General features: G+C 54.9%; 1 protein-coding gene across 1 annotated transcript in view; it reads right to left on the bottom strand.

Annotated features, from left to right (window-relative positions):
* Positions 1-1,653: 1,653 nt before the first annotated feature.
* LOC142483886 (uncharacterized) overlaps positions 1,654-16,809 on the bottom strand; it is a 49,573-nt gene continuing 34,417 nt past the window's right edge. Inside the window, exons 3-6 of the mRNA XM_075583816.1 lie at positions 13,809-14,963; positions 8,601-8,661; positions 7,059-7,114; positions 1,654-1,943 (exon numbers count right to left, since the gene is read on the bottom strand). Coding sequence (XP_075439931.1) covers positions 1,654-1,943; positions 7,059-7,114; positions 8,601-8,661; positions 13,809-14,963 — 1,562 coding nt within the window. The remainder of the gene's footprint in view (positions 1,944-7,058; positions 7,115-8,600; positions 8,662-13,808; positions 14,964-16,809) is intronic.

Here is a 16,809-nt window from a genome sequence, read left to right as displayed (position 1 = left end):
CCTCCTGTCTGTGTCACTGTGTCACCCTGCGGGGGGAGGGACAGTCTCATAGCTCCCTTCTGTCTGTGTCACTGTGTCACCCTGCGGGGGGGAGGGACAGGCTCATAGCTCCCTTCTGTCTGTGTCACTGTGTCACCCTGCGGGGGGAGGGACAGACTCATAGCTCCCTTCTGCCTGTGTCACTGTGTCACCCTGCGGGGGAGGGACAGACTCATAGCTCCCTTCTGCCTGTGTCAACCTGCGGGGGAGGGATAGACTCATAGCTCCAGTCTGTCTGTGTCACTGTGTCACCCTGCGGGGGGGAGGGACAGTCTCATAGCTCCCTTCTGTCTGTGTCACTGTGTCACCCTGCGGGGGGGAGGGACAGACTCATAGCTCCCTTCTGTCTGTATCACTGTGTCACCCTGCGGGGGGAGGGACAGGCTCATAGCTCCCTTCTGTCTTTGTCACTGTGTCACACTGCGGGGGAGGGACAGTCTCATAGCTCCCTTCTGTCTGTGTCACCCTGCGGGGGGAGGGACAGTCTCATAGCTCCCTTCTGTCTGTGTCACTGTGTCACCCTGCGGGGGGAGGGACAGGCTCATAGCTCCCTTCTGTCTGTGTCACTGTGTCACCCTGCGGGGGGAGGGACAGGCTCATAGCTCCCTTCTGTCTGTGTCACTGTGTCACCCTGCGGGGGGAGGGACAGGCTCATAGCTCCCTTCTGTCTGTGTCACTGTGTCACCCTGCGGGGGAGGGACAGACTCATAGCTCCCTTCTGTCTGTGTCACTGTGTCACCCTGCGGGGGGAGGGACAGTCTCATAGCTCCCTTCTGTCTGTGTCACGGTGTCACCCTGCGGGGGGAGGAACAGGCTCATAGCTCCCTTCTGTCTGTGTCACTGTGTCATCCTGCGGGGGGAGGGACAGAGTCATAGCTCCCTTCTGTCTGTGTCAGTGTGTCACCCTGCGGGGGTAGGGACAGGCTCATAGCTCCCTTCTGTTTGTGTCACTGTGTCACCCTGCGGGGGAGGGACAGACTCATAGCTCCCTTCTGTCTGTGTCACTGTGTCACCCTGCGGGGGGAGGGACAGTCTCATAGCTCCCTTCTGTCTGTGTCACGGTGTCACCCTGCGGGGGGAGGGACAGGCTCATAGCTCCCTTCTGTCTGTGTCACTGTGTCACCCTGCGGGGGGAGGGACAGACTCATAGCTCCCTTCTGTCTGTGTCACTGTGTCACCCTGCGGGGGGAGGGACAGGCTCATAGCTCCCTTCTGTCTGTGTCACTGTGTCACCCTGCGGGGGGAGGGACAGGCTCATAGCTCCCTTCTGTCTGTGTCACTGTGTCACCCTGCGGGGGGAGGGACAGGCTCATAGCTCCCTTCTGTCTGTGTCACTGTGTCACCCTGCGGGGGGAGGGACAGGCTCATAGCTCCCTTCTGTCTGTGTCACTGTGTCACCCTGCGGGGGGAGGGACAGGCTCATAGCTCCCTTCTGTCTGTGTCACTGTGTCACCCTGCGGGGGGAGGGACAGGCTCATAGCTCCCTTCTGTCTGTGTCACTGTGTCACCCTGCGGGGGGTGGGGGGGACAGACTCATAGCTCCCTTCTGTCTGTGTCACTGTGTCACCCTGCGGGGGGTGGGGGGGACAGACTCATAGCTCCCTTCTGTCTGTGTCACTGTGTCACCCTGCGGGGGGTGGGGGGGAGAGGGACACTGACCTCCTGCATCTTTCTCTGCTCGTTACTCATACTCTCCAGCATTCCGCTCTCCCTCACCGCTGGCAGTTCCTGCCACAGAGTATTGTGGGGGGCGGTTGATCTTCGTCCCTGCCTTGGGGACCCTACGGAGGAGAGGGGACTGTCCTGTGACGAGTCATTGCTGGTAAAGCTGCTGTTGCGATTGACAGTCTGTCTCCTTATCTCCTTGCAGATAACAGTCTGACGATACGTTTGATACAGAGGCTCTGATAGAGAGAAGGGAAGTGTGCGTAAAAATGCAGAACCGGCAAAGATGGATGTGTTCTGTTTCATGTATTGTATAACCGCAGGACCTGGGGGATCACTGGGGAGACTTCATCCAGCAGTGGGGAGACACGGGCTGGAGAGGATGGGATGAGGGAATGTGTGGGAGCGACGTGGAGAAGAGAGGCTGTAACCGCAGGACCTGGGGGATCACTGGGGAGACTTCATCCAGCAGTGGGGAGACACGGGCTGGAGAGGATGGGATGAGGGAATGTGTGGGAGCGACGTGGAGAAGAGAGGCTGTAACCGCAGGACCTGGGGGATCACTGGGGAGACTTCATCCAGCAGTGGGGAGACACGGGCTGGAGAGGATGGGATGAGGGAATGTGCGGGAGCGACGTGGAGAAGAGAGGCTGTAACCGCAGTACCTGGGAGATCACTGGGGAGACTTCATCCAGCAGTGGGGAGACACGGGCTGGAGAGGATGGGATGAGGGAATGTGTGGGAGCGACGTGGAGAAGAGAGGCTGTAACCGCAGGACCTGGGAGATCACTGGGGAGACTTCATCCAGCAGTGGGGAGACACGGGCTGGGGGGGATGGGATGAGGGAATGTGTGGGAGCGACGTGGAGAAGAGAGGCTGTAACCGCAGGACCTGGGAGATCACTGGGGAGACTTCATCCAGCAGTGGGGAGACACGGGCTGGAGAGGATGGGATGAGGGAATGTGTGGGAGCGACGTGGAGAAGAGAGGCTGTAACCGCAGGACCTGGGAGATCACTGGGGAGGCTTCATCCAGCAGTGGGGAGACATGGGCTGGGGAGGATGGCATGAGGGAATGTGTGGGAGTGACATGGAGAAGAGAGGCTGTAACTGCAGGACCTGGGAGATCACTGGGGAGACTTCATCCAGCAGTGGGGAGACACGGGCTGGGGAGGATGGGATGAGGGAATGTGTGGGAGCGACGTGGAGAAGAGAGGCTGTAACCGCAGGACCTGGGAGATCACTGGGGAGACTTCATCCAGCAGTGGGGAGACACGGGCTGGGGAGGATGGGATGAGGGAATGTGTGGGAGCGACGTGGAGAAGAGAGGCTGTAACCGCAGGACCTGGGAGATCACTGGGGAGGCTTCATCCAGCAGTGGGGAGACACGGGCTGGGGAGGATGGGATGAGGGAATGTGTGGGAGCGACGTGGAGAAGAGAGGCTGTAACCGCAGGACCTGGGGGATCACTGGGGAGGCTTCATCCAGCAGTGGAGAGACACGGGCTGGGGAGGATGGGATGAGGGAATGTGTGGGAGCGACGTGGAGAAGAGAGGCTGTAACCGCAGGACCTGGGGGATCACTGGGGAGACTTCATCCAGCAGTGGGGAGACACGGGCTGGGGAGGATGGGATGAGGGAATGTGTGGGAGCGACGTGGAGAAGAGAGGCTGTAACCGCAGGACCTGGGGGATCACTGGGGAGGCTTCATCCAGCAGTGGGGAGACACGGGCTGGGGAGGATGAGGGAATGTGTGGGAGCGTATCTGGTGTGTGGAGAAGAGAGGCTGTAACCGCAGGACCTGGGAGATCACTGGGGAGACTTCATCCAGCAGTGGGGAGACACGGGCTGGGGAGGATGGGATGAGGGAATGTGTGGGAGCGACGTGGAGAAGAGAGGCTGTAACCGCAGGACCTGGGAGATCACTGGGGAGACTTCATCCAGCAGTGGGGAGACACGGGTTGGAGAGGATGGGATGAGGGAATGTGTGGGAGCGACGTGGAGAAGAGAGGCTGTAACCGCAGGACCTGGGAGATCACTGGGGAGGCTTCATCCAGCAGTGGGGAGACACGGGCTGGGGAGGATGGGATGAGGGAGTGTGTGGGAGCGACGTGGAGAAGAGAGGCTGTAACCGCAGGACCTGGGAGATCACTGGGGAGGCTTCATCCAGCAGTGGGGAGACACGGGCTGGGGGGGATGGGATGAGGGAGTGTGTGGGAGCGACGTGGAGAAGAGAGGCTGTAACCGCAGGACCTGGGAGATCACTGGGGAGGCTTCATCCAGCAGTGGGGAGACACGGGCTGGGGAGGATGGGATGAGGGAATGTGCGGGAGCGACGTGGAGAAGAGAGGCTGTAACCGCAGGACCTGGGAGATCACTGGGGAGACTTCATCCAGCAGTGGGGAGACACAGGCTGGAGAGGATGGGATGAGGGAATGTGTGGGAGCGACGTGGAGAAGAGAGGCTGTAACCGCAGGACCTGGGGGATCACTGGGGAGGCTTCATCCAGCAGTGGGGAGACACGGGCTGGGGGGGATGGGATGAGGGAGTGTGTGGGAGCGACGTGGAGAAGAGAGGCTGTAACCGCAGGACCTGGGAGATCACTGGGGAGACTTCATCCAGCAGTGGGGAGACACGGGCTGGGGAGGATGGGATGAGGGAATGTGTGGGAGCGACGTGGAGAAGAGGCTGTAACCGCAGGACCTGGGGGATCACTGGGGAGACTTCATCCAGCAGTGGGGAGACACGGGCTGGGGAGGATGGGATGAGGGAATGTGTGGGAGCGACGTGGAGAAGAGGCTGTAACCGCAGGACCTGGGAGATCACTGGGGAGGCTTCATCCAGCAGTGGGGAGACACGGGCTGGAGAGGATGGGATGAGGGAATGTGTGGGAACGACGTGGAGAAGAGAGGCTGTAACCGCAGGACCTGGGGGATCACTGGGGAGATTCATCCAGCAGTGAGGAGACACGGGCTGGGGAGGATGGGATGAGGGAATGTGCGGGAGCGACGTGGAGGAGAGAGGCTGTAACCGCAGGACCTGGGGGATCACTGGGGAGACTTCATCCAGCAGTGGGGAGACACGGGCTGGGGAGGATGGGATGAGGGAATGTGTGGGAGCGACGTGGAGAAGAGAGGCTGTAACCGCAGGACCTGGGAGATCACTGGGGAGGCTTCATCCAGCAGTGGGGAGACACGGGCTGGGGAGGATGGGATGAGGGAATGTGTGGGAGCGACGTGGATAAGAGAGGCTGTAACCGCAGGACCTGGGAGATCACTGGGGAGGCTTCATCCAGCAGTGGGGAGACATGGGCTGGAGAGGACGGGATGAGGGAATGTGCGGGAGCGACGTGGAGGAGAGAGGCTGTAACCGCAGGACCTGGGAGATCACTGGGGAGACTTCATCCAGCAGTGGGGAGACACGGGCTGGAGAGGATGGGGTGAGGGAGTGTGTGGGAGCGACGTGGAGAAGAGAGGCTGTAACCACAGGACCTGGGAGATCACTGGGGAGACTTCATCCAGCAGTGGGGAGACACGGGCTGGAGATGACGGGATAAGGGAATGTGCGGGAGCGACGTGGAGGAGAGAGGCTGTAACCGCAGGACCTGGGAGATCACTGGGGAGACTTCATCCAGCAGTGGGGAGACACGGGCTGGGGAGGATGGGATGAGGGAATGTGTGGGAGCGACGTGGAGAAGAGAGGCTGTAACCACAGGACCTGGGAGATCACTGGGGAGGCTTCATCCAGCAGTGGGGAGACACGGGCTGGGGAGGATGGGATGAGGGAATGTGTGGGAGCGACGTGGAGAAGAGAGGCTGTAACCGCAGGACCTGGGAGATCACTGGGGAGACTTCATCCAGCAGTGGGGAGACACGGGCTGGGGAGGATGGGATGAGGGAATGTGTGGGAGCGACGTGGAGAAGAGAGACTGTAACCGCAGGACCTGGGGGATCACTGGGGAGACTTCATCCAGCAGTGGGGAGACACGGGCTGGGGAGGATGGGATGAGGGAATGTGTGGGAGCGACGTGGAGAAGAGAGGCTGTAACCGCAGGACCTGGGAGATCACTGGGGAGGCTTCATCCAGCAGTGGGGAGACACGGGCTGGAGAGGATGGGATGAGGGAATGTGTGGGAGCGACGTGGAGAAGAGAGGCTGTAACCGCAGGACATGGGGGATCACTGGGGAGACTTCATCCAGCAGTGGGGAGACACGGGCTGGAGAGGATGGGATGAGGGAATGTGTGGGAGCGACGTGGAGAAGAGAGGCTGTAACCGCAGGACCTGGGGGATCACTGGGGAGACTTCATCCAGCAGTGGGGAGACACGGGCTGGGGAGGATGGGGTGAGGGAATGTGTGGGAGCGACGTGGAGAAGAGAGGCTGTAACCACAGGACCTGGGAGATCACTGGGGAGACTTCATCCAGCAGTGGGGAGACACGGGCTGGGGAGGATGGGATGAGGGAATGTGTGGGAGCGACGTGGAGAAGAGAGGCTGTAACCGCAGGACCTGGGAGATCACTGGGGACACTTCATCCAGCAGTGGGGAGACACGGGCTGGGGAGGATGGGATGAGGGAATGTGTGGGAGCGACGTGGAGAAGAGAGACTGTAACCGCAGGACCTGGGGGATCACTGGGGAGACTTCATCCAGCAGTGGGGAGACACGGGCTGGGGAGGATGGGATGAGGGAATGTGTGGGAGCGACGTGGAGAAGAGAGGCTGTAACCGCAGGACCTGGGAGATCACTGGGGAGGCTTCATCCAGCAGTGGGGAGACACGGGCTGGGGAGGATGGGATGAGGGAATGTGTGGGAGCGACGTGGAGAAGAGAGGCTGTAACCGCAGGACCTGGGAGATCACTGGGGAGGCTTCATCCAGCAGTGGGGAGACACGGGCTGGGGAGGATGGGATGAGGGAATGTGTGGGAGCGACGTGGAGAAGAGAGGCTGAAACCGCAGGACCTGGGGGATCACTGGGGAGGCTTCATCCAGCAGTGGGGAGACACGGGCTGGAGAGGATGGGATGAGGGAATGTGTGGGAGCGACGTGGAGAAGAGAGGCTGTAACCGCAGGACCTGGGAGATCACTGGGGAGGCTTCATCCAGCAGTGGGGAGACACGGGCTGGGGAGGATGGGATGAGGGAATGTGTGGGAGCGACGTGGAGAAGAGAGGCTGTAACCGCAGGACCTGGGAGATCACTGGGGAGGCTTCATCCAGCAGTGGGGAGACACGGGCTGGGGAGGATGGGATGAGGGAATGTGTGGGAGCGACGTGGAGAAGAGAGGCTGTAACCGCAGGACCTGGGAGATCACTGGGGAGACTTCATCCAGCAGTGGGAAGACACATATATACACTCACCATCCCGCAGGTGAGATTCCCAGTCTGTAGGTTTCAGGGTCTTGATGGGCAGAGGCCTGAAAATTACGTAAAACATCCAGAAAAAGAGAAGTTAATAGGAGTAGGAGAGAAAGAGAGAGGGGGAGGGGGAGCGAGAGAGAGAGAAAGAGAGGAGGAGAGAGAGAAAGAGAGGAGGAGAGAAGAGGAGAGAGAGGAGGAAATTGGTTATATAAAAAATAGTGTGCGCTGTCCCTTTAATTTCTCTCTCCTAAATAAGTGTAATCCTCGCTGCTGCTCCCATTCTCCCGTGATCAGCGGGGCAAATCCGGACGCACAAACGCACAAACGCACAAACGCACAAACGCACAAACGCACAAACGCACAAAAAGGGCGCAAAAAGAGAAAACAAAAAGTAAATTAGTAACAAAATATAATTTATGTGTCAAAATTAGAGCATCTAACGCTCGCATTAAGAGGTAGATCGGATTGATCTGCACCCACAGGGGGTCGGGCTCTGCACCCACAGGGGGTCGCGCTCTGCACCCACAGGGGGTCGGGCTCTGCACCCACAGGGGGTCGCGCTCTGCACCCACAGGGGGTCGGGCTCTGCACCCACAGGGGGTCGGGCTCTGCACCCACAGGGGGTCGGGCTCTGCACCCACAGGGGGTCGGGCTCTGCACCCACAGGGGGTCGGGCTCTGCACCCACAGGGGGTCGGGCTCTGCACCCACAGGGGGTCGGGCTCTGCACCCAGAGACCCCGCGATCCGAAAAGGCCTCCGGTGTTTAGAGGAATGAGTCCAGCTGCCACCCCTGATGAAGTGTCAATCCGGCACGAAACGCGTTGTGTGGGGAGGTGATGCGCCGCCGGTGACGCCGGAAGCTGCCGTCAGAGCACACCGCTGAAAGTTAGGACTGGGTGCTGAATACCACCCCTGCAGCTGGACTCATTCCTCTAAACACCGGAGGCCTTTTCGGATCGCGGGGTCTCTGGGTGCAGATAAATCTGATCTACGGAGAGGGAGAGAGAGAGAGGGGGAGAGAGAGGGGGGGAGAGAGTGAGTGGGAGTGAGAGGGTGAGTGAGAGGGTGAGTGAGGGAGTGAGAGGGTGAGTGAGTGAGAGGGAGAGTGAGTGAGGGAGTGAGGGTGAGTGAGAGGGAGTGAGGAAGTGAGAGGGTGAGTGAGTGAGGGAGTGAGAGGGTGAGTGAGGGAGTGAGAGGGTGAGTGAGTGAGGGAGTGAGAGGGTGAGTGAGGGAGTGAGAGGGTGAGTGAGTGAGTGAGAGGGTGAGTGAGGGAGTGAGAGGGTGAGTGAGGGAGTGAGAGGGTGAGTGGGAGGGAGTGAGGGAGTGAGAGGGTGAGTGAGGGAGTGAGAGGGTGAGTGAGGGAGTGAGAGGGTGAGTGAGGGAGTGAGAGGGTGAGTGAGAGGGGGGAGTGATGGCAGTGAATGAAGTGTCAGAGCTGATGTTTTCTCACAGGTAATGAGTGAGGGGAACCCCTTATAAACACTCGTCACTGTCAGGGGACCTCCTCCCACCTGTATACACAGGACCCAGAGTATACAGACCTCGTCAATAAGCGTCCCCCACAGCTCTCCTGACTGGAGTCCTCCATATTATCTGCGTCCCCTGAAAAGAAAGAATATATATATATATAGTTATATACAGATGCAGCGGCCGTTATTATAGACAGATGCGCAGGCCCCGGTATGGGGTGCAGGCCCCGGTATAGGGTGCAGGCCCCGGTATGGGGCGCAGGCCCCGGTATGGGGCGCAGGCCCCGGTATGGGGCGCAGGCCCCGGCATGGGGTGCAGGCCCCGGTATGAGGTGCAGGCCCCGGTATGGGGTGCAGGCCCCGGTATGAGGTGCAGGCCCCGGTATGGGGCGCAGGCCCCGGTATGGGGCGCAGGCCCCGGTATAGGGCGCAGGCCCCGGTATGGGGCGCAGGCCCCGGTATGGGGTGCAGGCCCCGGTATGAGGTGCAGGCCCCGGTATGGTGCGCAGGCCCTGGTATGAGGTGCAGGCCCCGGTATGGGGTGCAGGCCCCGGTATGAGGTGCAGGCCCCGGTATGGGGTGCAGGCCCCGGTATGGGGCGCAGGCCCCGGTATAGGGTGCAGGCCCCGGTATGAGGTGCAGGCCCCAGTATGAGGTGCAGGCCCCGGTATAGGGCGCAGGCCCCGGTATGGGGTGCAGGCCCCGGTATGAGGTGCAGGCCCCGGTATGGGGTGCAGGCCCCGGTATGAGGTGCAGGCCCCGGTATGGGGTGCAGGCCCCGGTATGAGGTGCAGGCCCCGGTATAGGGCGCAGGCCCCGGTATGGGGCGCAGGCCCTGGTATGGGGTAAACATAAAAAACAAAACTGTGCGCTACTACCTAACTACCTATAAAGTTTAAATGTATATATATATACAGTGCAGTGACTATACCATCAATTTAGTGATAAAAATTTATAAAAAATTAAACCACAACTCCCACAGTGAGATAATTATACATTAAATAATAAGTGCCACATAACCGTGTTGGGGATAATGGCGTCTGCAGCTGTAAACGCAGGGGTGGCTCAGCACCCCACACACACTAAGAGAAGGGAAACAAAAGAAAACAGCGCACAACGCCAAATAGTGAAGCAAATTCAACAATATATTATAGAATTAAAAAGGGGGTAATATATCTGCGTACATGAAAAAAGTTGGTAAAAGGCATGTAGTGTGTATCACACTGTTTACCACTCGGCAGCTGTTAGCTGTAGATTCAGGTGCTTGCTTCCCTCTGCTGCTGCAGCTCAGTTGATTCTGGGGCAGGACGTCAGTCTTTTCACTCCCAAGGGGATTTCCCTTCATGCAGCCAGGTTCAGCAGCTGGTACTGGGGCTCAGTGAAATCGCTCCTGCTTCCTGGCTGATATGAAGCTGCTCCTGTACCTCGGCAGGTGTATCCTCTGCACAGAGGTTAAAACGCAGCTTGCTGGGGTGCCCTCAGCGTGCCACGATGCCGCTCCGTCGCGGGACGCTGTGTAATGACGTCACTGTCTACACAGCAGTGGTGGATTCAATAGGGAAGTTTGAACAGTCTTACAAAGTCTCTCACAAGTGTCCAAAACAGCACACAGGATGAAATAAAAACAGGACAGGCCAATACATAGACAAAGGCCAATGTAAGCAGATATAAGGCAATAGAATGTTACATCCAACTAGTTTCGTAGAATTAACTACTTCTTCAGGGAATTCTACGTAGTCAATTCTACGAAACTAGTTGGATGTAACATTCTATTGCCTTATATCTGCTTACATTGGCCTTTGTCTATGTATTGGCCTGTCCTGTTTTTATTTCATCCTGTGTGCTGTTTTGGACACTTGTGAGAGACTTTGTAAGACTGTTCAAACTTCCCTATTGAATCCACCACTGCTGCATCGTGGCACGCTGAGGGCACCCCAGCAAGCTGCGTTTTAACCTCTGTGCAGAGGATACACCTGCCGAGGTACAGGAGCAGCTTCATATCGGCCAGGAAGCAGGAGCGATTTCACCGAGCCCCAGTACCAGCTGCTGAACCTGGCTGCATGAAGGGAAATCCCCTTGGGAGTGAAAAGACTGACGTCCTGCCCCAGAATCAACTGAGCTGCAGCAGCAGAGGGAAGCAAGCACCCGATTCTACAGTTAACAGCTGCCGAGTGGTAAACAGTGTGATACACACTACATGCCTTTTACCAACTTTTTTCATGTACGCAGATATATTACCCCCTTTTTAATTCTATAATATATTGTTGAATTTGCTTCACTATTTGGCGTTGTGCGCTGTTTTCTTTTGTTTCCATTCTCCCGGTATGGGGTGCAGGCCCCGGTATGGGGCGCAGGCCCCAGTGTGTGGGGCGCAGGCCCCAGTGTGTGGGGCGCAGGCCCCGGTGTGGGGTGCAGGCCCCGGTATAGTGTGGAGGCCCCGGGATGGGGCGCAGGCCCCGGTATGGGGCGCAGGCCCCGGTGTGTGGGGCGCAGGCCCCGCCCGGTATGGGGTGCAGGCCCCGGTATAGGGTGCAGGCCCCGGGATGGGGTGCAGGCCCCGGTATGAGGCGCAGGCCCCGGGATGGGGTGCAGGCCCCGGTATGGGGCGCAGGCCCCGGTATGGGGCGCAGACCCCGGTATGAGGCGCAGGCCCCGGTATGGGGTGCAGGCCCCGGTGTGGGGCGCAGGCCCCGGTATGGGGCGCAGGCCCCGGTGTGGGGCGCAGGCCCCGGTGTGGGGCGCAGGCCCCGGTGTGGGGTGCAGGCCCCGATGTGGGGCGCAGGCCCCGGTGTGGGGCGCAGGCCCCGGTATGGGGCGCAGGCCCCGGTATGAGGCGCAGGCCCCGGTGTGGGGCGCAGGCCCCGGTATGGGGCGCAGGCCCCGGGATGGGGCGCAGGCCCCGGTATGGGGCGCAGGCCCCGGTATGGGGCGCAGGCCCCGGTATGGGGCGCCGGTATCCCCTTCAATGTGAAATCCCATGGCCACGTGACCCACAGGATTTTTACATGGCGAGGATACCGGCACCCCATAACGGGGCCTGTAACTCGGGAAGTAGGGGGTCCCCGGATTTAAAATCAATGCGGTTCAGCTCCGGAGACCCCCTGCTACATTACTGTAGTGTTTAAAATGTAAATAAACCCCCCGCGATCGCCTGTGAGAGGCGCGCAGGTAATGACTGATTCTGCCTCTCTCTTACAGACAGGCAGACCCGGGTAGGGTTAATACCGCAGATACCCCCTGTGTTAATCGGGTGGGCCATTTAGTCTGCAGAGGACCATCTCGGACCACGACGCACTAAAGTGCGTGATTCACCCAGGTAAATGATCGGATAACGGCCGCTGCACCTCTAGTAGTTACATAGTTACATAGTAGTTACATGGTTACACAGTAGTTACATAGTTACACAGTAGTTACATAGTTACATAGTAGTTACATGGTTACACAGTAGTTACATAGTTACACAGTAGTTACATAGTAGATGAGGTTGATAAAAGACTTCTGTCCATCAAGTACAACCTATGCTAAATTTAGACAACAGATACTTTATCCTATATCTATACTTATTGATCCAGAGGATGGCAAACCAAAAACCCCATTAAGGGGAAAAATAAATTCCTTCCTGACTCCAAGAATTGGCAATCAGATTACTCCCGGGATCAGCGTCCTTCCCATGTATACTTATTTGGTATATCCCTGTATACCTTTCCCATCTAAAAAGATGTCCAACCTTTTTTTGAACAAATCTATTGTATCTGCCATCACAGTCTCCATGGGTAATGAATCCCACACTGTAACTGCCCTTACTGTAAAGAACCCTTTCCTTTGTTGCTGGTGAAATCTCCTTTCCTCCAAACTTAAGGGATGACCCCGAGTCCTTTGTACTGCCCGTGGGATGAATAGTTCTTTTGAAAGCTCCTTGTACTGTCCCTGAATATATTTGTATATAGTTATCATATCCCATCTTAGACGCCTCTTTTCTAATATAAATAAATCTAATTTAGCTAGCCTCTCCTCATGTTAGATTGTCCATCCCCTTTATTCATTTGGTGGCTCTTGTCTGCACTCTCTCTAGTTCCATAATGTCTTTTCTAAGGAGTGGTGCCCAAAATTGTACTCCATATTCTAACTTATGAGGAGAGGCTAGCTAAATTAGATTTATTTACATTAGAAAAGAGGCGTCTAAGATGGGATATGATAACTATATACAAATATATTCGGGGACAGTACAAGGAGCTTTCAAAAGAACTATTCATCCCACGGGCAGTACAAAGGACTCAGGGTCATCCCTTAAGGTTGGAGGAAAGGAAATTTCACCAGCAACAAAGGAAAGGGTTCTTTACAGTAAGGGCAGTTACAGTGTGGGATTCATTACCCATGGAGACTGTGATGGCAGATACAATAGATTTGTTCAACAAAAGGTTGGACATATTTTTAGATGGGAAAGGTATACAGGGATATACCAAATAAGTATACATGGGAAGGATGGTGATCCCGGGAGTAATCCGATTGCCAATTCTTGGAGTCAGGAAGGAATTAATTTTTCCCCTTAATGGGGTTTTTTGTTTGCCTTCCTCTGGATCAATAAGTATAGATATAGGATAAAGTATCTGTTGTCTAAATTTAGCATAGGTTGAACTTGATGGACGGAAGTCTTTTTTCAACCTCATCTACTATGTAACTATGTGTGGTCTTACTAATGCTTAATAACTAATGCATAATTATGTTTACTTACCTTCCATCCATTGCCCGTTTAATGCAAGATAAGATCTTGTTTGCCTTTGCAGCTACTGCCTGACATTGAGCACTATTGCTAAGCTTGCTGTCTACAAGCACTCCTACAGGTAAATCCTTCTGCATCAAGGACACTCCTAATGTATCCCCATTTTATTTGTAAGTTGCCTTTTTATTCTTGCATCCCAAATGCATAACCTTACATTTATCTGTATTATACCTCATTTGCCATTTACCTGCCCACGTTCCCAGTCTCTCCAAGTCCTTCTGAAGAGAAATTACATCCTGCTCTGATTCTATTACCTTACACAATTTAGTATCATCAGCAGCAAAGATGGAGACTTTGCTCTGTATGCCAAACTCAAGGTCATTAATAAACAAGTTAAAAAGCAGGGGTCACAGTACTCAAATTATATTAACGCTATTTTAATTCCATATACATTAATCCCATATTCGTCCCACACTATATTAATTCCATTATAATATATTACAATATGATGTAATCCCATACAAAATAATCCTATATGAATCCCAGATTATATCACTCACCATTAGCTGCCCTATATTCCAAATCAGCAGGAAGGCTACTGGATGACCCCTTCTTATCCCGAATTGCCTCTCCTTCCGCACTCCCCACTGAGTACCTCTTCAGAGAGCCCTTCCTCAGGAACGGGGGAGGGGGAGGAGCTGCCCAACGGGGCGGTTTGCTGGGCACTTTGGGGGGCACAGCTGGAGGCGAGTCTCCACTCCCCGACGCGGCCTGGAAAAGTACCTTGCATCTACGAGCCGGTTTGGGGACCCTACTGCAAGATTCCACTGGCTTGTTTTCTCTTGAGTCCCTCGGGGGCAGAGCTTCAGTATTAGGAAACTCAGGGGTGGTCTTAATGAAGTCATTGAGTGTTGAGGTCCTCAGGGGCAGAGCTCCAGGCTGAGGAACCTGATCAGCAACATCCTTATTTGATGTTAAACTTGTGGGTGGAACCTCAGGGTCGGAGTCAGACTTTAATAGTAGGTTCCTCTGGGGTGAGGCTTCGGACTGATAAAGATTAGGGGCAGAGTGAAGGTCTCTGTTAAACCATGAGTCCCTTATGGGAAGTGTTGTGGACAGGGTTTCAGATTGAGAAACCTCAGGGACGGGGACATCCTTGGGCATTGTGCTGTTCGGGGACGTGGCTTCAGACCAAGGTACTTCTGGGGCGAGGTCTACATCCCCATTGCCTCTAGCTCTCCCAGAAAGTGGAGCCCCATCCATCAGAACCCCAGGGGCAGGCTCAGCCACATACCCGTTAAAGCTACGGTCACCCATAGACTTGTAAGCAGTCAGCACCACACCGCTCCTGATGGTATCACCCCGACTCGACTCTCCCACACCCTCTTGGACCCCGCCCCCACTACCCAACGACCGTTGCCTCGCAGGGTAGCTGGCCCCTACCGCCCTCTTGTTCCTCAGGAGGCCGGGGCCCCATTTCCTGTTGGCAATGTCGTGGTTAACAGGAAAGACACCGCCATCATCCGAAGAGTCAGAGGTCTCGTTGATGTGGTTGTCCAAGGGAAAAGAGGATTCTGGGAGCCAAACCAACACCAGGCCTGGCTTGCTCTGGTGGCAGGCACAGGGACATCTCTTGGTGCACGCTGGGTGCGGGGAGGGCGAGCTCATCTTGTCTGGCCGCTCCTCCGAATCCTGGCACAGTTTGGGGGGTAGAGCTGAGAGTTGGGGGGAGGAGAAGAGTATAGGAGATAATTAATAGAGTTATAAGGATGGTGTCTCCAGAGCTGAACTCTTTTGCTGAAGCAGGACAGATACGCAAATTATGTAAATTCCCATCACACTTCTTTTCAACAAAAATTCGGGAACATTTTGTTTAATCTGACTTTTAAACTTTTTAACAAATACAAGGTTTATAAACTTTAAACAATATATGAAAGGCTGCGTTTTTTTTCCGGAAATTTCATAAAAGTTCAAAAATGCAAAACGCTGTTTTCACAGTGAATTTTTATTTTGGCAATAAAAAAGTGTCTGCCATTACTAAACAAAGGGTCTGGGAGACAATGTGTGTGTAATGTATATAATATGTGTGTGTGTGTGTGTGTATATATATATATGGTATATAAATATATATATATGCAAATATAGCTGTATGCTCATCTGCATGTCTTAGGCAGGTCTGCAGCCCCGCCTTTCCCCATTATCACCCAGCATACAGCACTTCCACTGCAGCAAGGGATTCTGGGAAATGACATGCAGCCCTGCCTTTCCCCATTATCAAACAGCATACAGCACTTCCAGCAAGGGATTCTGGGAAATGACCTGCAAATGAGCACACATATATGTGTGTGTGTGTGTGTGTGTGTGTGCGCGCGCGCGTGCGTGTGTGTGTGTGTCACTGTGTGTGTCTCTCTCTCTCACACACACAATATATACATATATACACACACACAGCGTGAGAGACAGCGTGTGAGAGAGACAGCGTGTGAGAGAGACAGCGTGTGAGAGAGACAGCGTGTGAGAGAGACAGCGTGTGAGAGAGACAGCGTGTGAGAGAGACAGCGTGTGAGAGAGACAGCGTGTGAGAGTGTGTGTGAGAGAGAGAGTGTGTGTGAGAGAGAGAGAGAGAGAGAGTGTGTGAGAGAGAGACACAGTGTGTGAGAGAGAGAGACAGTGTGTGTGAGAGAGAGAGAGACAGTGTGTGTGAGAGAGAGAGAGAGAGAGAGACAGTGTGTGTGAGAGAGAGAGAGACAGTGTGTGTGAGAGAGAGAAAGAGAGATGGGAGGAGAGTGAGTGTGTGTGAGAAAGACAGTGTGTGTGTGTGTGAGAGACAGTGTGTGTGTGTGAGAGAGATTGACCGTGTGTGTGTGTGAGAGAGAGATTGACCGTGTGTGTGTGAGAGAGTGTGTGTGTGAGAGAGATGGGAGGAGAGAGAGAGTGTGTGTGTGTGTGAGAGAGAGAGAGACAGTGTGTGTGTGAGAGAGACGTTCCCCATCTCCCCCTCACCTTATTATGGGGTCCTGCTATGGAACACTCACACAGGCGCTGGGTGTAGTGGTCGAAGAGCAGACAGGGAAGGGGGGGGGGGGGGGGCGAGAAGAGATGACGCAGTGGGATCATATGGGAGGATAAGGTTTCATATCCCAAATACTACTGGGGTTACAGAGCTGAGGAGTGTGTGTGTGTGTGTGTGTGTGTGTGTGTGTGTGTGTGTGTGTGTGTGTGTGTGTGTGTGTGTGTGTGTGTGTGTGTGTGTGTGTGTGTGTGTGTGTGTGTGTGTGTGTGTGTGTACAGTATATATTTTATTCAATTTATTTATAAAAAAAGTGTTACCAGGAAGTAATACAGTGTGAGTTACCTCTCGTTCTCACGTATGTCCTGGGGACAAATACATGGTTACACAATAGTTACATAGTTACACCGTAGTTACATAGTTACACCGTATATGAGGTTGAAAAAAGACATAAATCCATCAAGTTCAACCTATGCTAAATTTAGCCAGCCGATACTTTATCACAGATATATACTAACTTATTGATCCAGAGGAAGCAAACGGAAAACCCC

Source organism: Ascaphus truei, unplaced genomic scaffold (assembly GCF_040206685.1).
Source record: "Ascaphus truei isolate aAscTru1 unplaced genomic scaffold, aAscTru1.hap1 HAP1_SCAFFOLD_385, whole genome shotgun sequence".
Classification (NCBI taxonomy): domain Eukaryota; kingdom Metazoa; phylum Chordata; class Amphibia; order Anura; family Ascaphidae; genus Ascaphus; species Ascaphus truei.
This window is presented reverse-complemented; position numbering and strand designations above follow the sequence as displayed.